This window comes from Lolium rigidum, chromosome 3 (assembly GCF_022539505.1).
Source record: "Lolium rigidum isolate FL_2022 chromosome 3, APGP_CSIRO_Lrig_0.1, whole genome shotgun sequence".
In the NCBI taxonomy this organism is placed as follows: Eukaryota; Viridiplantae; Streptophyta; class Magnoliopsida; order Poales; family Poaceae; genus Lolium; species Lolium rigidum.
In genome coordinates this window covers 398,024,486-398,048,168 of record NC_061510.1, presented here as the reverse complement: position 1 = coordinate 398,048,168, position 23,683 = coordinate 398,024,486, and the positions used below count along the sequence as shown (strand labels likewise).

Sequence of the window (23,683 nt, the reverse complement as noted above, 5' to 3'; positions counted from 1 at the left end):
TTGGTAATTGACTACCAGTGGAGACTTTTCGGTGCGCCACTGCTATATAGCAGTGGAGCACCTGTACAGTGATGCGCCACTGTTAGCAATCTTATGGCTAGACCTTTTTCTAGTAGTGTGCCTATGCTAGGGTGATCTAGCTATTTTTTGTATTATTATGTCATAAAGTAAGGAGTTCCTTTCCTAGCTATTTCAACCAGGGGTATATGCTCTATATCTATGTAAGAAAAAATGGCATTGTGTATGAACACATGTATACTGTTGCTATATACCTTCTATGTTCTTAGCTATAAGTTTTGCTTTTCATGCTTGTAGCTGAAATGGTATCATAATTATCCAAATATATGTAACTTCAGAATTTCCCATTTAAGATTTAAGATTTAAGATTTTCTCCATGCTAATTGTTAATAATTTACATTTCTGCTTATAACATGTAAATATGCTATATATGTAAAAAAAACTATAACATATAAGCTATTTCAAATTTCCAATCTGCTTTGAATTTGCAATGTTGGTTTACTAAGATGATAGATACATAGTGCCACTGACTTAGATGTCAATATGTTTCAGGTTATGTATTATGAAGATGAGTTTACTCGGAGCCCTCTTCCTAAGTTTGATTTGCCATGAAAGGTATCTTGTTGCCTGCACTTTCTCTAGCATTTGGAGAGATGTGCATGCTGAAATATTGAGGAGTTTGGAATTTGGCCAACGTCACTGTATGTCCCAGTGTTTGCTCTGAATGCAGTTTTGAGTATCAGAAATTTTGTCGGTTTTCAATAGGGATAGCTCCTCGAACTAAACATAGTCCTTTTTTTTTACTTACCCGTGTCATAGAGCTACCGGCTACCAGGCTCAGCAAGCCTCATGGTCAATTAGCTATGTGCATTTTTTTCATATGAAGATGTGTGTGTGTGCGCGCCGCGCGCGCGTGTGGGTGTGTGTATGTGGGTGCGTGCGTGTGTGTGTGTGTGGATCGTGTGTAACACACGCTCCTCACACGGCTAGGCATGAGATACATTTAAAGTTGCTCTTTTAAAACTAACTTGCTAAAAAATAACATTTAAAATTAAATCCTTTTATTATAGATTAGAATACATGCGTGGGCACGTGCACCTTTACTAGTATTTATTTGGTTACTTTGGCTATGTAGAAATGACAACTTTTTTTATTGATAAAAAGTATTCTTATGCATGTTGTCTACTGGTGCACCGCTTTACTCCGTTCATGGTCATCTCTCCAGCGTATGGAGAACCATGCCCTCTTTATGGATGTGTCTACACGATTGAAAGAAACGATAAGTGACTTTATTATCCAACATGGATGACATCATAATCTCAGAATTGAACAACCACCGTCCTAGGATTTAATACACTTTCATGCTGATTTCAAGTATCGAGTCTTTACTTTTAATTTTGTATTTGCACTTGGATATTGGTAGGATGTGCATCTTAGTTATGCAGAAAGCGGTGTAGTGATTAATACTTTTTAGGTAATAAATTACTTTATCTCAGAAAAAAATCTAGAATGTGTGTGTGTGTGTGAAGTAGTGACGGTTATATTCACTTCACCTGCATGAATTACTTTCTGTTATCGTGAGTGCATTAGTAGCTCACACACAATGGCAGTAGGAGATGATAGGTAACGCGCAAAGCGTGCTTCCATGTCGTAATGCCTATAAAGCGTCGCATCCATCACCATTTCCATCACCAGTGTAATGTGTCGCCTTCCATATGAAGAAACGCAAGGAAATAGATGGCAGTTAGAAGAATATTGTATACTGCAATATTGTACTAGTCTCGTAAGATATGGGAGTAAAACAAGAGTGCCATCCTTGATGCTCCTCACCCTTGTAGTCCACAGCACTCCATGTTGCACAAGATTTACTTGATGCCGCTCTTCGTCAGGATGATTCTTCATGATGGTTGAAGGCGGAGCTGATGTCATTAAGATGAACGCCCTCCTTGACAGCAACACCGAAGCACGTACGCACCGGCCCGTTCGCTCAAGCGCATGATGATGAAGCTCACGTCCTCGATGGGTCTCGTCCCTCCTCGCCGTCCTCGTCCTCGCCAACGGTGTTTCGCCGGCCGTCAGCTCGGCTCGGCTGGGCCACCAGACCCACCACCCGGCCGGGCGTGGGCACCATGCCGCCGGGCGTGGGCGGCACCACGGCCATCCGCTGCCGCTCTTCGTCTTTGGGGACCAGTTCGCCGACAACGGCAGTCTCCCACGGCGCGACAACGGTACTTCCCTTACGCCGGCAGCGGCCGGTTCTCCAACCAGGCCAGCATGTCGAGGCAGATTTCCTTGGTATGTAACCAGCACGATCGAATTCATCTCCCTCTCTCTTCCGAGCTCCGGCAATGCACGCCCTCCTAATCGTTCTCTGTTTCTTTGACGAAGCTAAAATCTCGGGGCACGCCGAGTCCCCTCCGCCGCGCGCGCTGGGAGTTCACGCCCGCAAGGCCACCGGCATGAACTTCGCCGTCGAGGGATCCGATGTCTTCACCGTCCCGCACGAAGCGCCCACCCTCAGCGAACAAGTGGACACCCTCTTCTCGCTCGCCCAGGCCAGCCACGTCGACACGGAAAAGCTCGGCCACGCTCATCGCCGTGATATATATTTAGCTAGACGTTGAGGAAGACTCACGCAGGTTCAGGCAACACACTTCTGCCTCTTTTCCTTTTCTCAACTTAATAAAGATAAAGGTGATTACAAGGGCTTAAATAGCCTGTCCAACCCAGCTAATACGCACCCACTAATCCATCCATGCAACACACGGTCAAGCCGCACAACAGCTTGATCCGATTCTTACTCCACGCACACACGTTCAGCACTAACACAGCTGAAGCTCGTCTAACGGCCACGCGACTCGGCCATTTTGATCCCTGCATGCAGCTGACTCCTACTAACAAATACTTGGCTAATTCACGCGTATGCAAGTACTAAACTAGCCATTGAACCGCACTCTCTCTATCACTAGTGCTGTACTCTCTTGCCAGTCTGCTCCTCTGCCATTACTACACAGGGACGGAGACAAGGGGGGACGAGGGGGGGGGGGGGGGGGCTGCGCCCTCCTATGCTCATGATTTTCCTTTGAACAGAAACCATGGCAGTTCCTTATTTATGTGATTTTAGCTAGTTCTGCCCCCCTTATATTTCATTCCTGGTTCCGTCCCTGTTACTACATGCACTTAATTAATCCAGCAACTAAACACATGACATGATGCAATCAAAGATAAAGATGAGACTAAATATGTATGCAACATGGTTAACTCCAACAATCACCCTCTTAACCTTGTTGTCCTTTATTTTGGAGCTCCATGACGACCTTCAAAGGAGTGCCGGCTCGTCGTCGGCGTTCGCAGCGGCGAGATGAGCCTGCTCCTTCCTTGGTTCGGTGCAGTCCCTCGCGTAATGCCCATAGACTTGGCAGTTGTAGCAGCGAACCTTGCGGATGTCGAAGTGGTGCCCCTCTTCTTGCCAGCGCCGCTGCGGTCGCGAGCACGCCACTCCTCCTCCGTGAGGAGAAGGCGAGTCCCACCGTGCTGGCCACCCTCGTCTTCCTCCATGTCGAGCTCCTCCTCGACGGCCAAGAATCGGCCAGCCAGCTCCTCAACCATCATGGTCTTGAGGTCGAGCAGCTGCTGAATGGAGTAGGCGAGCTGCTTGAACCGCTTCGGCACGATGCGCAGGAATTTCTGCACGGCCTTGAGCTCGATGACGCCATCTCCGAGGACCTCCAGGTCATGCATGATGCTGGTGAGGCGCATGGCGAACTGCTCCACCTTCTCGCCGTCCTTGAAGCGGATGTTCTCGAACTCGGTGCGGCGAGTCTGCGCCCTTGCTTCACATACGCGCTCGCAGCCCAACCTCATGATTTTGAGGGTGTCCCAAGCCTCCTTCGCTGTGCTCTTCACCGCCAACGTGCGCAGCATCTCCGGCGGCACAGCCCGAAGGATGACGCCCAGAGCCTCACGGTCGGTGTGGAAGTCGCAGATGCCGGGTTCGATCGCCGTCCACCATCCGTTGGACTGCAGCTGCACCCGCATCACAAGCGCCCAATCGGAGTAGTTCGTGCGGGTCAGCACGAGAGGCAGCGCCACCACGGAGCTGTGCCGAACCACGCGCTCCACCACCCGGACCGCTGCTGCCGCCGCCATCGGTGAGCTGTGCCCTTGGCGGAGTGTGCGGTTCCTCCGCCGCCTTCATCGCGAGCTCCGCCTCCTTGGCCTTCCCATCGGCAGCGTCTCCCGCCATCAGCACAGGAACCACAAGCGGAAATAGGCTCTGATACCAAAGGATATATATTTAGCTAGAGGTTGAGAAAGACTCACGCAGGTTCAGGCAACACACTTCTGCCTCCTTTTCCTTTTCTCAACTTAATAAAGATAACGGTGATTGCAAGGGCTTAAATAGCCGGTCCAACCCAGCTAATACGCACCCACTAATCCATGCAACACACGGTCAAGCCACACAACAGCTTGATCCGATTCTTATTCCACGCACACACGTTCAGCACTAACACAGGTGAAGCTCATCTAACGGCCACGCGACTCGGCCATTTTGATCCCTGCATGCAGCTGACTCCTACTAACAAATACTTGGCTAATTCACGTGCATGCAAGTACTAAACTAGCTAGCCACTGAACCGCACTCTCTCTATCATTAGTGCTGTACTCTCTTGCCAGTCTGCTCCTCTGCCATTACTACATGCACTTAATTAACCCAGCAACTAAACACATGACATTATGCAATCAAGGATAAAGATGAGACTAAATATGTATGCAACAAGGTTAACTCCAACACGCCGTCTCCGGCAACGATTACGCCCGCGTCACCGCCGACACCACGGCCTTCGCCGACGTCGCCCTCCTGGTCAACAACGTCACAACGGACATCGCCGCGACAGCGAAGCGCCTCCGGAGCATCGGAGTCCGCCGGGTGCTCGTCAACAACATGCACCCGATGGGCTGCGCGCCGTCCCTCTCTCTCTCGACCAATTACAATGCCTGCGACGAGCTCGCAAACCAGGCGGCCTCGCTCCACAACGAACGCCTCGCCGAGAAGCTCTCCGCCATGGAAGGCATTCTTCTACTCGACGTTAACTCGGCCTTCAACGCCGTCGTCAAGCACCATGCTGTTGGCGGCGGCGAGGTGGCCCACTTCTTTCTGCACAAACTGACGGCCTGCTGCCAGTGCCAGAGCCTCAGCCCCGGAGGGTACTGCGGCCAGCGCGACGACTCCGGCAACGATCTCTACACGCTGAAAGAAGTGTCCGCACCAACTTCCTCTGCCCAGCAAGAACCAAGCGAGGACACTGCTCCGTTGTAGCAGCATTTGTATGCATATTGTTCATGCTAATTAAAGAGCACAGTGTTGCACCGAGTGGCACGCTTGATGAGCACTACAACCAACAAAGAGCACAGTGTTCTGACTACATCTTAATAGTTCACCTACGATAAGTGTGTTTCGTGCACAAACGTAACAAGGTTTAAACACGGACTTTCTTGATGTTCCTCTTTCATTTTCCCTTAAGAGCCTGGACAGCGGCCGTAGCTGTTTCAGTTCTCGCTGGCATTTTTTTTTTGAAAAACAACGCAGACGCTCACGTACACGCGCATACACTCACCCTTATGAACGCACACACACATCCTATCCCTATGAGCACTTCCGGAAGACTGAGCCGGCGAATTGGATCTTGAAATTGACGAAGTCACCACAGGCGCCTCGCTGTCGATGGGAATGTTGCCTCCCACTGAATGAAAATTCCGCCTTTATGGGACACACAAATGTTAAACCTGGGGTTTGAACTCTGGTGGGTTGGGGGTACAACCACCCTCCTAACCACCTAACCTCAGGTTGGTTCTCAGTTCTGCTGGCATTTGAATACGTGTTTCTAATGAGTTCGTTTACCTCTTAAGTTTTGCATTAGTTGTTTATGTATCTGTACTTGTTTTTTTTTTGCTTTCGGTTCGGATGTTGATACCGAGTTTGTACTTTCGGCATTCATGAGATTGGACTTTTGTAGCTCCGCTTACAGGTATGCCGTTTTCTGAACCTATAAAAAATTATTTCAGACATGTCAAAAAAAATCAAAACAAATACCATGGGATAAAAAAAATATTGTAATCTACAAGTGTGTAAATTTTCAGAATGAAATAAAGTGTATCAAATCTAGATTTGTTATTTTGTGAGATTTTATCATTTTTACTGAAGGCGAACTATAATGTATTTCAATCTAAAAATTTACACGCTGATATATTACAATATTCTCTACGTCCATGTATTTTTTCGAATTTTATGAAACTTCGAAATCAGAAGTTTTGATGTTTGGAAAAAAGAAAACCCAAACCGGGCAGCCCGGGATACGCTAGAGGTTTCGTATAGGCCAATTTTTTTAAAATTAATATATTTTTTTCCTTAATTTCACGAATAATACTTAATTCTGAAATTTGACATAAATAATACTGCATCGGGCTAGCGTTTCCCGAATGGCACCTATCGGGTTAGCCTTGCCCAAAAAATCCAGATCCCGTGGGCCAGCCTCTACGCAGAGCAGCCTGGGCAGAAATCGGGAATAGCCCAGCTACTCATGGCTACCCCAAATTGTGAGATCGGGTCAAGCCCACATGATTCATGTGGTCAGGCTATGCGTACCCAAGTTTTGGAGTGTCTTTTTTGTTCCTCTTCAACTAGCCATTTCCCATCACCCTTCTCCCGCAATTCCTTGTCCCGCGGAACCTATATCCTGCCACCCTCTTCCTCACCATCCTCTTTCTTGCCACCCCTTTCCCCGCCAAACTCATTCCCACCAATTTTTCTTGTCGTCTGTCTATAAAAAACCGAGGCCGCCAGATTGTTTTGAAGTACCAATGATTCTCTCCCTTTCTTCTACCCCCTTTCTTCTATTGGCAACACTTTGCTAGCATGATTGTGCCTTACTTGTACCAGGACTTCAGACCGAGCAAGAAGAAGGATGCAAGCTTGCCATTAGCGAAGGTGAAGGACGCGGAAGATTTCTCTGTGAGTGGTGGAACTGATGTAGCATGTGCAGCTACAGCTGCTACATGATCTGCTACTATTGCTGCTCGCGTGGCTTTCCGCTGCTTAACATGTTTCTTAGTAAACTCATCCAGTAGAGGAAATTATACTTAGATTCTTGGTCTGCTTGCAAAGCTTCTTGTACAGGTTCATAAGGTTCTTACTCCTGAACTATGAGAAGAAATTGGCCCCCAGATGACACATGCACCACAGGCTCTGCATGTTCTGCCATGGCGTCTCTTCGTTGGGCCTGGTTATTTGAGCATCTTGATCGCCGCACATACACATGCATGCCTGTTGTGGAGCACACACACATTTGGGCGATCTTTCACCATTGCTATTTTTAGTTGCCTGAAGAACCATAACCAACTCGAAGTGTTCTCTCTCTCAACAAATGTGAGTGACACGATTTGATTGTTGCCGCCATTCCAATGGCGGTCAAAACCTGCCCCTCCTACTTTCATGTTAGAAATGTGCCATCTACACACAACACCGAACGACAGTGATTGAAAGCCTTGATCCATATACTGAATGAGAAGAACAGCCGATGCAGAACCCTAACAGTAGGAAACTCCGGTATTCAAAAATCTTGTATGTCCACATAGGTGTCCAGATTCCTATCCTTCAATGTTTGGAGGAGACGGACAACACAATCGTATGAGTCTAGGAAGGACCGGAATCTGTTCTCCAGTGCCCTCTGCTTAGCCTTCCAGGCCTTGCCATATGAAATTTTGTATTTATATTTAAGCAACTCTTTTCTGGATGGCGCTAACCTCCATCGCTTTGGTATCCACAATCTCTATGTACAATAGTTGAGCCGACAGAGTGGAAGTAAGGTTTCGATGATCCACCGGCATATTCTGAATGACACAAGTGTGCAACACGAAGTCTCTCACAATCCACTCGGTGTGCCACTTCGGACAGTAGCCGCGCACCTTTGATGGACAACTGTCATCACTCCATAGCACTGTAAAAAAATGAGTTGAAACGGTTGTTCTGAAAACCCTTTGCATGTTCATTGCCCACTGAGTCATTGCTTCCTGCAGATGTCTCTTGTGAGAATATGTCGTCCCAATTGAGATTTTGTTCATGTGATACTCCGCAGAATAATGACGGTCATCCACGGTCATTGAGTCCGACAAATCCTGATTACATGAAGAGGCGATCGGGACCTCTTCCTCATTCTCATCTACGTCTGAATCATCGGGTTCATTCGATGGATCTGAATTGAGATCATCCTCTAATCTATCATGGTCTTCATCTTCCATCATGTTCTGCATGTACTCTTCTTCTTCATCGCCATGAGCCTCGCCACTACCGGCATTACCTCCTCCTGCACGAATACTCTGCCCAGATTGAAAACTGCTACCTCCAACATCAGATGTTTCACTGAGAGGTCCGATCTATCGGCTTCAAATGCTAGAATGTTTTTGTAGTTGTGTTGCTCTACAAAGCATGGACACCCATAGTGTATGTTTGAAGATTAAGCCCGAAATTTACTGTCAACCACTCCTTCAATTGACAAACGCGTCAAGTCTTTGGGTTCGACAAATCCAACTCAACATAATGAAACTCACTCAAGTCAGTTCCTACCGAAGTTGTTCGGACATTGCCATGACCGCAGTAAACAATAAATTTCATTAAATCAGACATGTCTGCTCACCTATATAGAATTCAAACTCGTCAAAAAAAGAACCGCAACAGCCTAGCTAAATAAAACTACAAACCTTGACCAAATAAATAAATATTTACTACCGAATCAACTAAATAAATAATTTATAACAGAGGAACTAAATAAATATTTACTACCGAGCCAACTAAAAATATATGTACGTAAACTAATGAGACTGACGTAAACATAAATGCCTGACCATACCACCTACCACTAAATCCACTAACGCATAAGAGACGGACTAGGGTTTACCCTTGAAGCTTGCGAACCAACTCCACTAGTAGTCAAGCTTCATGACACCATCACCCGCTCACGACGCAGAAGCACCACCACCACGCAACACCAACACCACCACCACCACCACCAATGCGTCCACGAACTAACCCATTAATAGATCGGAGTTTCTACAACTTTCTTGTTGTTCTAGCTACTAGATTTGCATAAAATGCCAAATATTGGACAACATATAGCTTGAACATGAGGGAAATGAGAGAGAGCAGCATGGAAACAAAGCAGCAGGAAAATGTGAGAGAACTGGACGCGAGTAAAGAGAAGGGTCTGGCGCAGGGGCTTTATTTGCGTCCAGGCTCTAATCAGAAACGGCTTGTCCGAAAGGCTCGGTCTCGGGATGCGGCGGCCCAACAACGCCTATCGGCCTGCGTGCCAACTAGTCTCGCCCAGCTCTCGGGAACGGCTGCCCGACACCTCACTTTTGGGAAAGGCAAGCCCGACTCCTGTTGTCGCCCTGCTAGGACATCAGGAGTCTGGCACCGCAGGGAAGCCTTCGTCGATATCCACTTCTCACGAAACTCTAGCCCAAGGAAGTATTATTTGTGCCAAATTTCAGAATCGAGTACTATTCGTGGAATGCACTTTTGGTCCCTCAAGTCTCGCAAAAGTCTATTTTTGGTCCATCAACTCCGTTTTGGTCTAAATTTGCCCTCAAACTTTTAATTGGGTCCAATTTTGGTCCCTGACACCGACTTAATGATGCTTGACTGGTTTTTGACTCTGTTTTTTTGCCATCGTAGACAAAATTAGCTGGTTTTAATCTACTTCTTCTAGACACTATCTAGTAGGTATATACATCCAAATTTTGATAAAGTTGAGACAATTTTGGTGGGACGTGGAAGTACGTGGGATCATTTATCCCCAATAAACAAATAGAAGAAATCCCTTGCCCTAACATACGTGTGTGCCTCCTCCGTATTTCTCTCTTGGTGCAACCGTCCTCGCTGGTGCAGCCGCCTCTGCATTTCTTCCTGACCCAAAAGCTCTCACATGTCTGCCGATTCTGCCTTTCTCGCCCGGCTTATCCGCTCTCATAGTGTCAGACACCGCCGCTAGGTATTGGGGAAGAGTTAGTGTTACTACACTAAACGGATAATGATCATGATCATGATCTCGTCGGTGAACATTGGTAATGCTAATTGCATAACTGATATCAAAGTGAGATGGTCCTACGTGGACTAAACATGTTCAAAACTGACCTAGGTGGCAAAGAAAGAGTCAAAAAGCAATCAACCATCATTAAAACGCTACCAAGGACTAAAATTGGACTTACTTAAGAGTTTGAGGACGAGTTTAGACCAAAACAGAGTTGAGGAATTAAATTTAGACTTTTGCAACACATGAGAGACCCAAAATATACTTAAACCTTAAAAAGATCGCTTCGTGTAGTATAAGTCCTACTCCTGGATCAATTGGTTGGGGGAGTGGATGTACAAACCCAGCACCTGAGTTCAAATCCTCACGAACGTGAATTAGGTTCCTATTTATACTTGAGGCCCAGCTAGACCTGCTACTCATGCAATTTATCTTAAGTACTATGCTTTAATTTTACCAAGATTAAAAATCTTAGTACTCATACTTAATGGTTGTGTGCATCCCTAGTTGTTGCAGAGGCCGGGAAGTGAAATTCTCCCCATAAAAACCCTCCGAAAAACATTGCAAATATTTTTGGTAATTGGCTAAACGAAGTGGAAGCTAGGTTTAGAGTTCTTATTAGAGTGGGGGCGATTGACGTGATATGGTCGCTTTGACTATGTAGAAATGACAAGATTTTTGATAATAAAAAATCTTCTCTTATGTAGGTCATCTACCGATGTACGGCGTTGCTCTGTTATGGTCGTCGCTTCAACGTTTGGAGGACCGCGATCTCTTTACGGAGGTGTCTTCACGATTGGAGGAAACGGCGAAAGATTTTATTACCCAACATGGGTGGCTGCATAATCGAATGATTTTGCCTCCTACAGTCTAGTGATTTGTTCTTTTCAGATTACATACTCTTATAACTTTTTTTGTCGGTGTGTCTTGACGTCAAAAAGGGCTATTTGCATTCTAGCTATGCAGAGACCGAATGTATTACTTAAATTTAAGTAATAAAGCATTTTTTATCCAAAAAAAATACCTACTCCCTCCTTCCGATATGAGTACTACAAAGTTCGCTTTGGTTCGGCCCATTCTGTTCCTCCCAATATGCGGACCAGTCCGCTCCCTCCAAACGGTGCAGATCCGTCTCGACCCTTCTGCCGCATTCCCGCCGCCGCCCATCCGCCGCGGCCACGTACCGCCGCCGCTGCAGTATAAAGATAGCTACCCGTCCCTGTCCTCGCCACGACACGAAACACCTGCCCGACTACGAGCGCACTGGAAGCATCGGCCCGAACGACCACACGCCAAGCACCACGCGCCGACGAGGCTCCGGCTCGGGATAGACCATGCTCGCGGTGTTCAGCAGGGAGGTGGCGCCGAGCCCGGAGGGGCTGCGGCAGCAGGGCGAGGCCGGGAACGGCGCGGAGGGGCTCGCCGACCGGTTCCGTGAGGCGCGCCCGGGCGCGGTCACCGTCAGCTTCGGCGACGCCGCGGCCATGGCGTACTCGTCCCACGACCAGAGCCCCTTCCTCCCCAGGTAACGGAATTCTGCTTTTGCAAGCATCTTATACATGATGATCGGTCGTAAGATGCCGCAGACTTGCAGTGTTAGATACTAACTAACAAGGTTGGTCTCGCTGTTTTCCTCTCTGGTGATCGATTTCTTCCATTTCTTTCTGAAACACCCAATCCTGAGTGATGACTGAACTCTGAACACCAGAATACGTCGCTGCCTAGTGCGTATGGCACACTACATGAACTGCTTTTGTGTGAGGTGCTTTAGTGTTTCGATCTTCTGAAATCTGAACCATGCATGTCGGCAAATTGTAAACAACCAACAATCGCACTCATGTTTGTGCTCATGTGTCGCAAGTGAACAGCTAAATTGGCAGGAACTTTGAGTACGGTGCCAGTTCTCACTAGTTTGTTGGTAAGAGATGTTGCTCCCTGCACCAGCACCATAAAAAACAGGACTCTCCCCTGAATCCTGCCAAGTTATGTCACAAACTCTGTACCTTGGGCCTGTTGGGAATGTTTGTGATCTGAGGTCTCTGCTGTGTGCTTTCTTTTAATTTAACTAGATGGCTTATGTCTATAGGTTGTTTGGTGTTGTCGACGACATATTCTGCCTGTTCCAAGGCGCGATCGAGAACATCGCTGTCCTGAAACAGCAGTACGGGCTGAGCAAAGTTGCGACTGAGATCAACATCGTCATTGAGGCTTACAGAACCCTGAGGGACAGGGGACCTTACCCTGCAGACCAAGTCGTCAGAGATTTCAATGGGAAATTCGCGTTTGCGCTGTATGATCGCTCCACCACTTCGGTCTTCATGGCTGCTGTAAGTGAATATTGTTTGGGTTCTCATCCTGTCGATATGTGTCTACTAAATTCAGTTCAGTAATGTGCAAGCTCTAGTAGGATACCTTGTTCACAAAAAACAAGAACCGCCATAGGTAACTGTTAGGATTGTACTAGTTGTGTGCTTACTTTGAATAATCAGCTCAATGATCGTAATGCATTTTTATTTTTAGAGATTTTTAACAGAGAATTCTTACATGCCGTTACTGTCAGTCGGTTCAATGATAATCTATATATGGAGTTAACTGCCTGTAGTAGTTCAGTAGTTGTGTTAAAAAAAATTCGGAATGGGAGCATCGCCCCAGCCTCTGCATCAAATGATGCACACGGCTTTTACTTTATTTAAAAGTGCAAGTATAATGTAGCCAAAGTTTACAATCATGGATCAGTTAAGGTCGATACATGCATCAACCATAGAAACATCAGGCGCATATAGAAGCTATCCATTTGATATTCTACTAATATGAGTAGTTGTGTTAAATGGCTGCCCTATATTTACTGAATTTCTGGGGCCTGTGTAGCATAACATTGCTCATCAGAATGTTCGACCATATCTTGTCTTTACCTCCCCGGCCAAATATGCCTTCAGATAATAATAGATGACGTTAGTTCATACTTCATAGTTCTGTAAGATCGCCACCCGACCGTCGAGTAGGCTACACCAAATCCCTTTGTTATATCTGAAACCAAATCTTCATTGTGCAAGTCTAGCATTGTACATGTCAGGATTTTACAACAAGCGACAGACAAAATTATGGTGTATCCATCAGTTGGTCCTTACTGCATCTTCTTATAGGATGCTGATGGCGGCGTCCCATTTTACTGGGGAGTTGACTCCGTGGGTCATCTTGTCGTCTCTGACGATGCTGAAATTGTGAAGAATGCTTGTGGAAAATCGTTTGCGCCATTCCCCAAAGGTATGAGATAATCATAATCAACCAACCAAAATCATCAGAAGTATTTTTGAGAACTCAAAATCATCAAAAGTGCAGCTAGTATTCTTTCTCGTCCTCTGATCACCGGCTGCTTTCCTCGTCAGGTTTCTTCTTCACTACGTCTGGGGGATTGCAGAGCTACGAGCATCCTCTGAACGAGGTCAAGCCGGTGCCAAGGGTCGACAGCAGAGGTGAAGTATGCGGCACAACTTACGCAGTCGATGCAGAGGCCAAGAAGGATGTCGCCAGCATTCCTAGAACTGGCAGTGCTGCAGATTGGTCTTCGCAATACTAAATCCGCAGATACCGTCAGAAGCATACGGTATGTCTTGGAACCCTGTTACAATTACACTCCGATATAATTGGTCTTCTTGGGATGCTTATGCTCAGGTGTGTGCCATGTACAATGTTTTCTGCAGGATCAGCCTTGTGCCTGTGTTATATACTACCGCTATATCTATGTTACTACTTATGTAATATCTGAGGAAACAGTTGTTTGTACAAAGTATTGAAGAAAGGGTTAGCGTGAGGAGTTGTACATGTATCCAAATAAAGTAGCAGAAAGCCTGCAGTTATGCGAATATGTGTTATGTTCACTGCAGTGATTATATAGCACATTATCCAACTTGGTTGTTTTCTGGTCCCTCGGTGAGTCCATATATATGCAATGATGTCTTGTACTAATACTTGACACACGGCTTGAATTAACATCTGCGCCCAAAGATATGCATGAATTAAAATGCAGTGACAGTGTGACATGGCTCTAACGGTATCCCCATCCTAGAAGTATCCACATACACTTGGTAGCACTCTTAACTGAATGATACACTGGCGTAGTTGTCTTGTTGACCCCCTCTTTCCTTCGCAAAAATAAAAACGCATATTGCTGTTAACAGTGATGTGCTGAAACAGTGTTGGATGTAACGGACTGTCAGGCATTTGCTGTAGATGCTGCATACGATCCGGAAAGTGTCTTTAACATATGGGCACCAGCGCTCTATGCACTTTCAAATTTTTAAATTTCTAAAATCTCACACTCATATGTCTCTGAAAAATTATGGTGCTAAATATATAGATAGTTATATACAGTATAAATATATGCAAACAAGTGCAAACAAGTCCCGTTAAAAAATGCGCTGTATTTTGAGAAATATGAAAAAGATAAATTTCTGGATAGTACAACAGTATTAAAATAGTATATATTTATGTTAGAAATTTGTTTTTTTACATATCTCGAAATACAAAGTATTTTTTACCAGAACTTTTTTGTGTAGTCTCCTTCTTTACATATCTATTTATATATTTAACGCCATAATTTTAAATACATAGAAATGTAAAGTTTTAAATTTTTCAAAAATATGAAAGTACATCAAGCACTGGTGTCCATGTGCACCGAATCCCCTCTCCGTACATTCCCCCTGATCTCACCAGTAATTTGCGAAGTCTGTGTTGTTGAGATACTAGTGGCTGGATGAGTGAACGAATCCCAGATGCTGCAGCCTGCAGGGGACATATCTACTTGGTCACGTTAGCTTACTGTTCTTCCAGGCCAAAGCGCAGTGCAGTGTGGACGTGTGGTAGATGGAGATCGCGTATAACTGAAGGAGCAGATTGATCGCCTACGCCTTAATTAGCTTGCCAATGCAATTTTTGTGATAAATAGAAATGCTACTTCTCCGTTTGTTAAAGGAAGGCGTATAAGTTTTAATCAAATTCAAACAATGTAAAGGTTGACCGAATTTATACAAAAAAATATTAACATCTACAGTTCCAAATCAGTATCATTAAATATAATTAAATATACAATGAATATATTACATACTTATATTTAGCAAATATTATATTTTTCATTTTTAATAGTTTTATGTATGATTTTGGTCAAAGTTAACACTGGTTAAATTTTCAAAAAAAATGTGGCTTGTTTTAAAAAACGGGGATATTATATTGATGTCAAGCTAAATCCAACAACAAAAAACTCTACGCAGAACAATTACTTAAGACATTGATGACGCACAAAATAAAATTATTACAACAGATATAAACATCATGTGCTACCATAAAGATGATGCAACACATCTTACTAATACTCGCTTGCAAAGATATCCTCTCGAACCATGTTTAGGACTAAACAGAGTATTACCTTAAATATTTGGGCATGAAGTGGACTTAGCATTACTATCTTGAGCAAATGAGGTCATCTAGAAAGTCACTAGATGAACAATAGCATACATAATGGTTTTATCCCTACTGAGGTATTCAACGGAAAAGGGTAAAAACCTAACTAGCATTCAAAAATATGCGTAGCACCAAATTACTTCAAATAATCCACACATCTTCCTCATAAATTCATGCACAAAAGTTTGATCACAATATAGCATGCACAAACAGGATAAAATATGCATTTATCAATACATCAGACATATAGTACTTCATCAAACTCATCTTATAACAAAAGATCCACCATCAAGATGTTACATAGATGATCACAATCATGTTGACAACTCATGTGATACTAATTCGTGAAGATCGTAAAGAGAGATGATACAAGCTACTTCCACAAACCCATAGTTCTAAGGTGAACTACTCCCTCCCCATCATGGTTGTGGGATGACGATCTTAATGGAGGCGGAGAAACAACCAGGGGCGACTACAGCGAGGTTTCCCTCTCGGTATTCGCATAACTTCTTTGTTATGTGTTTTCTCTATTGACGGACGCCTCCTCGTGAATCCGCAGATGGCACGTATATATAGGAGTCTATATGGAAAAACTCATAGGATGGCGTCAAAACCAAGCCGAAAGGCCTCATCATGGGCCAACCTATATCTTGGCCCATGTGACCTCTCTTGTCGTAATCTTCTCATCTTCTCATGTGCCAAAAAAAAATTCACCTCAATTTGATATTTGTAAGGTCCCTCAGAAAAAAAACAATTAAATGGGGATTTTATGCAAATCTTCATAAAGCAATGTAAAACATGTAAGGAACCTCACATATCATGCATATACCGTAGACTATCATTTCAGATATACCAAAGTTCATGGATACATTTTACATGTATCAGGCAGTCACTCCATTGAGGGGCATTCGGCAATGATATCCTTTATCACCTACTTGTTTCTTCTTTGCGCAAAAGGGATTTCGAGCATTCTGAAATGTGCGGAGAATAATGAGGAAATAACGGGTGTGAGAGTGTATGGATGAACCAATGATCTCGCATCTTCTAATTCCAGATGATTCACTCATTTTGATGGAGGCAAAAAAAAAAATGCAAATGTACTAATGATGCTACTTTGCAGCTTTTGTGGGGTGATGATGATGACCGCAAGAGAATGCATTGGTTGGTGTGCTGGAAGATATGCATCCCGAGAGGGAGAGGAGGAATGAATTTCCGTAACTTGCATACTTTTAATATGGAAATATTGCCTAAAATGTGTTGCAGATTGTTGAATAACCTGAATCTCTTTGTTCTAGAGTGTTGACAACAAGATATTACCCGGATGGTAATCTTTTCAAAGCAAAGTTGAAGTCGGCTTTCACGTGGCAAAGTATTATTGGTGGTTTGGGAAATTTTAAACGTGGATGTATATGGAGAATTGGTTATGGTACACATTTGAATATATGGAAGGATACTTGGATACCCACAAACCAAACGAGAATGATGACTACACCGGGAGGAAACATTGTTGCTATCAAGGTATGTGGCATTATCAATCCAATAACATGTATGATGAAGAACTTATTAGACGCTTTTCTAGTCCGTTCAAGCCAATCACATCTTGGAGATCCCCATTGCCCCTAGTAGCATGGATGATTTTGTGGATAGGAATCATATTAGCAATGGCATGTTCACTGTTTGATTAGCACACCATGTTGAATGGGACTGCCAGTTTGCCGGTAGGGAGAGAAGAGCTCTCAGTGTGACAAGATCTCAGTCAGTATTGTGTGGAAAAAGCTACAGAAGCTCAATATATATACTAGCGAATATCAAAATCTTTGGTTGGAGGGCTCTACATGGGCATATGTGGGAAATATGTCCTACAAGCAATAATAATAAAGTAATTATCATATTTCCTTGTTGATGATAAATGTTTATACCTCATGATAGAATTGTATTAAACGAGATTAATACGTGTGTGGTTTATAAACAACATTGTGTCCCAAGTAAGCCTCTACTAGACTAGTTTGTTGGTTAATGATGGTTAAGGCTCCTAACCATAGACATGTGGTGTCAATTAACAATAGAGTAATGTCATTAGGAGAATGATGTGATGGACACGACCTAAATAAGAAAAGCAATATGATCGTATCAATGTTTAATCGTTATACCTTTCTAATGTTAAATATATCAATCCTTGGACCATGAGATTATGCGAATCCCTAGCTAGTACCAGAAGAATACTTTGAGAGCATCAAACGCCATTTTGTAATTGGGTGTTCATAAAGGTGTCTTTGGGTATGTCAGAAAGTACTTGTTGGGTTGCATGTCCATCCGTGTAAGGAAGAGATATACTCAGGCCCGCTCAGATGACACACATTCTATATTACTTGCAAGCAAGCAACTATGAGGTGGAGACAAGAGAATGATGTATCACGGTATGAGTAAAGAGTACTTGCTAGGAACAAGATTGAGCTAGGTATGGTTATAACGTCGATCGAATCTCGGGTAAGTAAAATACCATGAGACAAAGATAATGGAATATGAGATTGGTTGAATCCTTGACATCGTGGTTCAACCGATAAAAGATCTTTGTTATATATGTGGGAGTTAATATGGTCATCCAGGTCCCATTATTGATTATTGATCGGAGAGGTTTCTCGATTATGTCCACGGATTCTCGAACATGTAGGGTCACACACTTGACGTTAAATATCCCTAGGGTAGGTATGGGATATTGTTATCACCGGAATTTGACCAGGTCAGAGGTGGGCCGCGATCAAGATGGGCTTGAAGATATATGCGTGGACAGATATGTGAATCGGCCTTGTGTATCAAGTTTGGGCTAGTTGGCCCGTGTATCTTTATAGTAGGTTACGTAGAAATTAGAGTTTATCTCGTGCACGGTCTAGTGCACGCCCACATTAGAAAGTCCGTCTGGACTATAAATATGTACCTAGGGTTTATGGAATAAACAACAACCAACGTTCAACCACAAACAAATCTCGGCGCATCGCCAACTCCTTCGTCTCGAGGGTTTCTACCGGTAAGCGTCATGCTGCCTAGATCGCATCTTGCGATCTAGGCAGCACAAGCCTGCCTACGTTGTTCATGCGTTGCTCGTACTGAAGCGCTTTTGATGGCGAGCAACGTAGTTATCATAGATGTGTTAGGGTTAGCATTGTTCTTCATGCTGCATGCTTTCGTAGTGCAACCCTTGCGCATCTAGCCGTCCTTGTACCTCATCATGGGTGCAGGGGCGGCACCCCGCTTGATCATAGTTTAGTAGATCTGATCCGTTACGATTGCTCCTTGTTCTACAAGGATTAGTTTAATATCTGCAATAGTTAGGCCTTACAAAGGGGTGGAGGATCCAGCGGCACGTAGGGTGTCGTTTGCGAGCCCTAGACGGGATGTTCCGAGGATCAACCTTGTGTTGGTTTTTAGGCCTCATCTAGGGCAAGCTTACGATCGCCGTGCGTGAGCGCGAGGCCCAACCTAGAGTAGGATGATCCGATTATGCGGTGAAAACCCCACATCGTCGTGGATCTCATTAGCTTTACCATGATCAAGCAGGACCACCACATATTCGGCCACCTTGGACGAACCGTGGGTGGATCGGCTCTTTGAGCCGATTCACGAGACAACTCGAGAGCCGATCGAGGCTCGTATTTAACGTGTACGTGTGTGCCCTGCGAGGAAACTAAGCGAGGCATCATCCACACCTTCCTGGCCAGGTATAGGTCGGGTGGCACGCCCTTGCGACCCGAGCATCGGCGCGCGACCGAGGAGGCTTTGCGGGCCGTCGCTGCGAGGGACCGGGGCCGGCCGCAGCCCTAGTCGTTCCCGGCTCTACCGTGTTGGCCGGTCGCTGCCCGCCGGTGGGTTTCGACGCCAACACATTCGCGCACGCCGGTGGGACGATCTTCAACGACAAATCTTCAACGACAACCCTCTCGCTATCCACATCAGAGATGGCGAAGGACACCATACCGTCTTCATCAGAAGCGGCAGAAGAAACTCCGGTCACTTACGAGGACCTCACTGGCGAGCTCGAGAAGAAGTTTGACGAGGCCAAGGTCCTCCTCGAAGCCGACCTCATCGGCTCTCTTCCACAAGACCCGTTCGCACGGCATCAAGCAACGGAGGCATGCACCCGCGTCCTGGTGCCAACAGGGTGGGTCCTAACCACTGCGGAGGGAAGCTAGAATTCTCCTTTGGCGTCAGCTCGGCGGGGCTAACATGCCGCCGTGACCAATACAAGAGCAAATTCTACCCGACGAGCTCGAAAAGGTGGCATAGCATCACCAGATCCTTGTGGGCCTACGAACGTATGAGCCGGTTCTAGGAGTCAGCTAAAATCGTGTTTCCGGTCCGTGCTCAACGTCGATCTAATGAACAATTGGATGCATCGTTGGTGGCGCTGGAGGGAGTCCGCGTTGATCCTAGTGAAGCCGACGTTCGCACCACAATACCTTGGCTAAACATAAAGCCGATGTCAGCAGTCACCTAGCAGAATCGGCTCGGGGGGCACCTAATCAGGAGGCGCGCGCGACGTCATCGGACGTACGCGGAGAAAATTTGGTAGCCGAATATAAAAAAATTCGGATGCAACCGGAGCCGATGCATGGCAGTTGACTTGGCAAAGAATAGAAAACAAGCTTACAAGTGGCAGTTTACATCAACCCAAATTGAAGAGGCCCTACTGGAGAAATGCATTAAGAGCGCGAAGAGCGTCGGCACGGATTCGATCAACTCCAGCGATCTCGACCTCGTCGTCCTCGTCTCTCCCCATCACCGGTGGCTGCTTAGGGCACGGATTTCAGCTAGGTCGGTCTTCGGATCGGCGGTGAGACCTTGGGCTTCCTCTTGGGAGCGAGCAATGAGGGATTCCTCGTCTTGGATGAGTTGTTTGGTCTCCCCGGCCCTCCTTTCGAGGTCCTCCAGCTCCTTGCGTAGGGTCTCAAGTACGGCGGCGTGAGTGGAAGTGGCGGTCTTTGCGTCTAGAGCAGCCTTCTTCTCGTTGAGCCTGCGGCATTTTTCTCGCAATATCGGCTCTCGGCGGGAGTTGGGCGCGGCGGAGAGTAATCCTTTGACGAGCCGACCGCACCCTTGACTTGAAAGCCGACAAAGACGCTGTCGACCGAGTTTAGCTGCCGGCACCACGGGGAGATGAGGGTCGGATGTCCGCGAGGATGCCCCGATCGGCTCGGGGTCCTCAACCGAGTGTCAGGCGGGGAGGAGAGCAGGACTTTGAGACGGCGGAGCGGACCGTCGGCCGCACCAAGTTTTGGCTCTTCACCTATTTTAGGGGCGGCTGGCTCGATGGAATCGGGGTCGAATGTCAGCAAGCTCGAAGGATCGCACCCCTGGCAAAAGAGCAAGAACGGTATGGGCATGCAGCAGATATAAAGGAAGTAGGCTCGAAAGAAGAAAGGGAGCGTACCTCTCCCAAGAAAGGAAGGGAAGCCGAGGTGGTAACAATCGGCTTTGCAGTATGCTGGTCAGTCGGGTGGTCCGTCACGCGTGGCGAGTTAGAGGGACCGGGGGCGATGAATGGCATCGGCACCTCTTCGACGACCCCGGCTCGGAGGTCTCATTGATCTGCAAGGGGAATGGTGAAGTGGTCCGATTAGTGACAAGACGACGAGGAGCACGAGCTGTCAAGAAGGGTACCTTTGAAACTTCCGGCTAGGAGAAGAGGTTTGTGGTCCCGTGCGGGCCCTTTGGACGCATCGGCGCTTTATGCGCGACCTCGTACGAGCCGAAGGCGAGGAGCGGCAGGCTCGGGAGTCGACCTTTTTCTAGGAGCCGGGGTTGGCGAGTCCGTCTGGCTCTGTGTGGTGGATCTGTCTGTACCGCGTGGGTAGGAGCCCCTGGGACTGGACTGTTCTCCCTCACTGGAGTTCTCTTCGGTGGAAGTCTGAAAGAAGGGGAACGACCATCTTACCAAGGTTGGGAAGGCAAGTGCGATCGATCGGGGTGTGGTACAACTTACCCGCAGGCTCGCTTGGGCGGGGAGTTCCGCATGTCGGGTTTTCCTGACAGCCACCTTCCTCACCGCCTTCCTCGCCCGGGTCGAGGCTCGGGGGGCAACTGGCCCCACGGATGCTTTGCTTTTGGGAGCCGATTTCGGTGAGATCGGTTGGCCGTCCATTATAACTTTCTTCAGAGGTGGCGAACTCTGACAGAAGAGGACCACTGGGGCCGGAGGAAGGAATTCAAAGGGAGAACCATCGGCTTGCATAGGAGCCGGGCCGTCTTGTTCTGCCAAAAGGTGAAGTCGGTTCGCGGGCAGATCACTATTAAGTGGTTACCGGAAATATTTCAAGAAATGGTACCTGGTCGGTGGAGATATCATGCGCGGCGTCAAGTTGTTTCGAGTTGCGGTCCTAACGCCCTCCTAAAAACATGGGTCTTCCACATGGACCACCAAGTCTCGAAGCCATCGGTAGTGGTGGAGAAACGGAGGTTGTGAGGAATTGGAAGAGCCAAAGCATCAAAGAAGGTGTAGCACCTATGACTAGTAAGGATGTCGAGCGAGATCGGCTCTACTTGCGGTCGGGTGGTGTAAGAATAAGTGCGGAGGCACTTGCCGAGACCGAGCTGACGGGCTACCACTACCGGTTGGTAACACTCATAACCAGGTTTGATGATCCGGTTTGAGGTGCTCATTCCAACAGGGAGAAAGCAAGGACGAATCATGATGGAATACAGATGCCGAGTGCTATCGTCCTCGGCAAAGCTACCCAATCGGAAGGAGACTGGATTTTCGAAATCTTCCGTTTCAGTATAGGGAAAGAACGAGGGGGTTGTCCAAACCTTGGAAGAAGATCTTGAACCACCCTGCTTGCTTCCTTAGGGATCAGCCTGCTGCTCGGGAGACCGTACGGGGCTTGGCCATAGCGGGTGCATCGAATATCCTTCCCGTTAACATCCGGGAAGGTGCGGGAGGTCAAAGGTGGGAAGTACGGGATCTGATCCCGAAAGTATAAGCTGCGCCCATAGCTGAATGAACCACCGAGGGCCGCCGGTTTTAGCTGTCTTACGAGAGAACAGCTTGACGGACATCGGTTGAAGAGATCGATATACCTCTCCAAGGAACGGTTTGCCGATGCCGAGATGGGTACCTTTGGCCGGTTCATAGGCTAGGGAAAGGTAATTCTTGGTAGGGGCGAGTGATGGGCCGCGGAATATGAAGTGTTCCAACCAAAAGTTTAGGAAGGCTGTGTGTTCTCGCTGCAGTCACGGGGCCTTTGGTTTTCATGTAACGATCAAGATAGGCGCCCCAGTCGGTACACTCTTTTTTAGAAGAAAGGGTGAAAGGGACTTTCGGAAGTTTGAATGCGGAAGGGCTTGGAGACGCAATGTCCGGGCTTCGTGATCATGGCCACATCCGGTAGGGTTGGTGTCATCGAGGCCATGGCCGAAAACGAAGCGATTCAGCGCATCAGACCAGAAGTAGCCGATGGTTTTCAGAATATTTTCATTCTTCTCAAGAGGAGACAGTGATAACGATAAGGCATCGGCTATCCCTATAGATTCCCAGGTGGCGTAATGGGTTTTGGATACTCTATTGTACCATGACACCCAACCTTCAGGAGGATTAGGCCAGGCTCGTAGGCAGTCGGTCCAGGAGGTCGAGATCTAAGTGCTTGATTCACGAAGGGGATTACGGTAGCTTCACGAGGAGATTAGGTGAGCGGGACTCTCGGAAGAGCGGGGGCCAAGACACATGGAATTTGGGAAAGAAGGATGCGGCAATAGGATGTCGGAGACCTAAAATCAATGACGGAGTAGAACATTAAGTCAGGAATTTTTCTGTTCAACCCTGATATTGGCCCTAATGGCGGAGAAGCGGTGGAGTATTACCTTCAAGCCGGAGACCATGGTGTCGGCGTTGGACGATTCCGCCATTTGATGCGCTGCGGAGTTGGGATGGTGCGGTTGAGATGCGAAGCTCGCGAGATCGCGTAGGCGGCGGATTTTGGGGATCCGAGTTTGCTTTCTCGGGCGGAGGTTGCGAGGTGACCGTTTGGAGGGGTAACCGGGTTTGCCCTTATTTGTTATATGGTAGGGACCGGTGCGACGCCATCGGTTCTTTTGGGGGTTTGTTTGACTTTGACTATCGGCTAAGTTAA

At 46.6% G+C, this 23,683-nt stretch overlaps 1 protein-coding gene across 1 annotated transcript; it reads left to right on the top strand.

Moving 5' to 3' along the window:
- The first annotated feature begins 11,440 nt into the window (after positions 1 to 11,440).
- On the top strand, positions 11,441 to 13,839 carry LOC124700871 (stem-specific protein TSJT1-like). Its single transcript, XM_047232931.1, has 5 exons — positions 11,441 to 11,631; positions 12,193 to 12,433; positions 13,250 to 13,370; positions 13,493 to 13,710; positions 13,808 to 13,839. Exons 1-4 carry the CDS (start codon positions 11,441 to 11,443, stop codon positions 13,681 to 13,683), a joined length of 744 nt encoding a protein of 247 aa, XP_047088887.1. The 3' UTR covers positions 13,684 to 13,710; positions 13,808 to 13,839.
- The last annotated feature ends 9,844 nt before the right edge of the window (positions 13,840 to 23,683 follow it).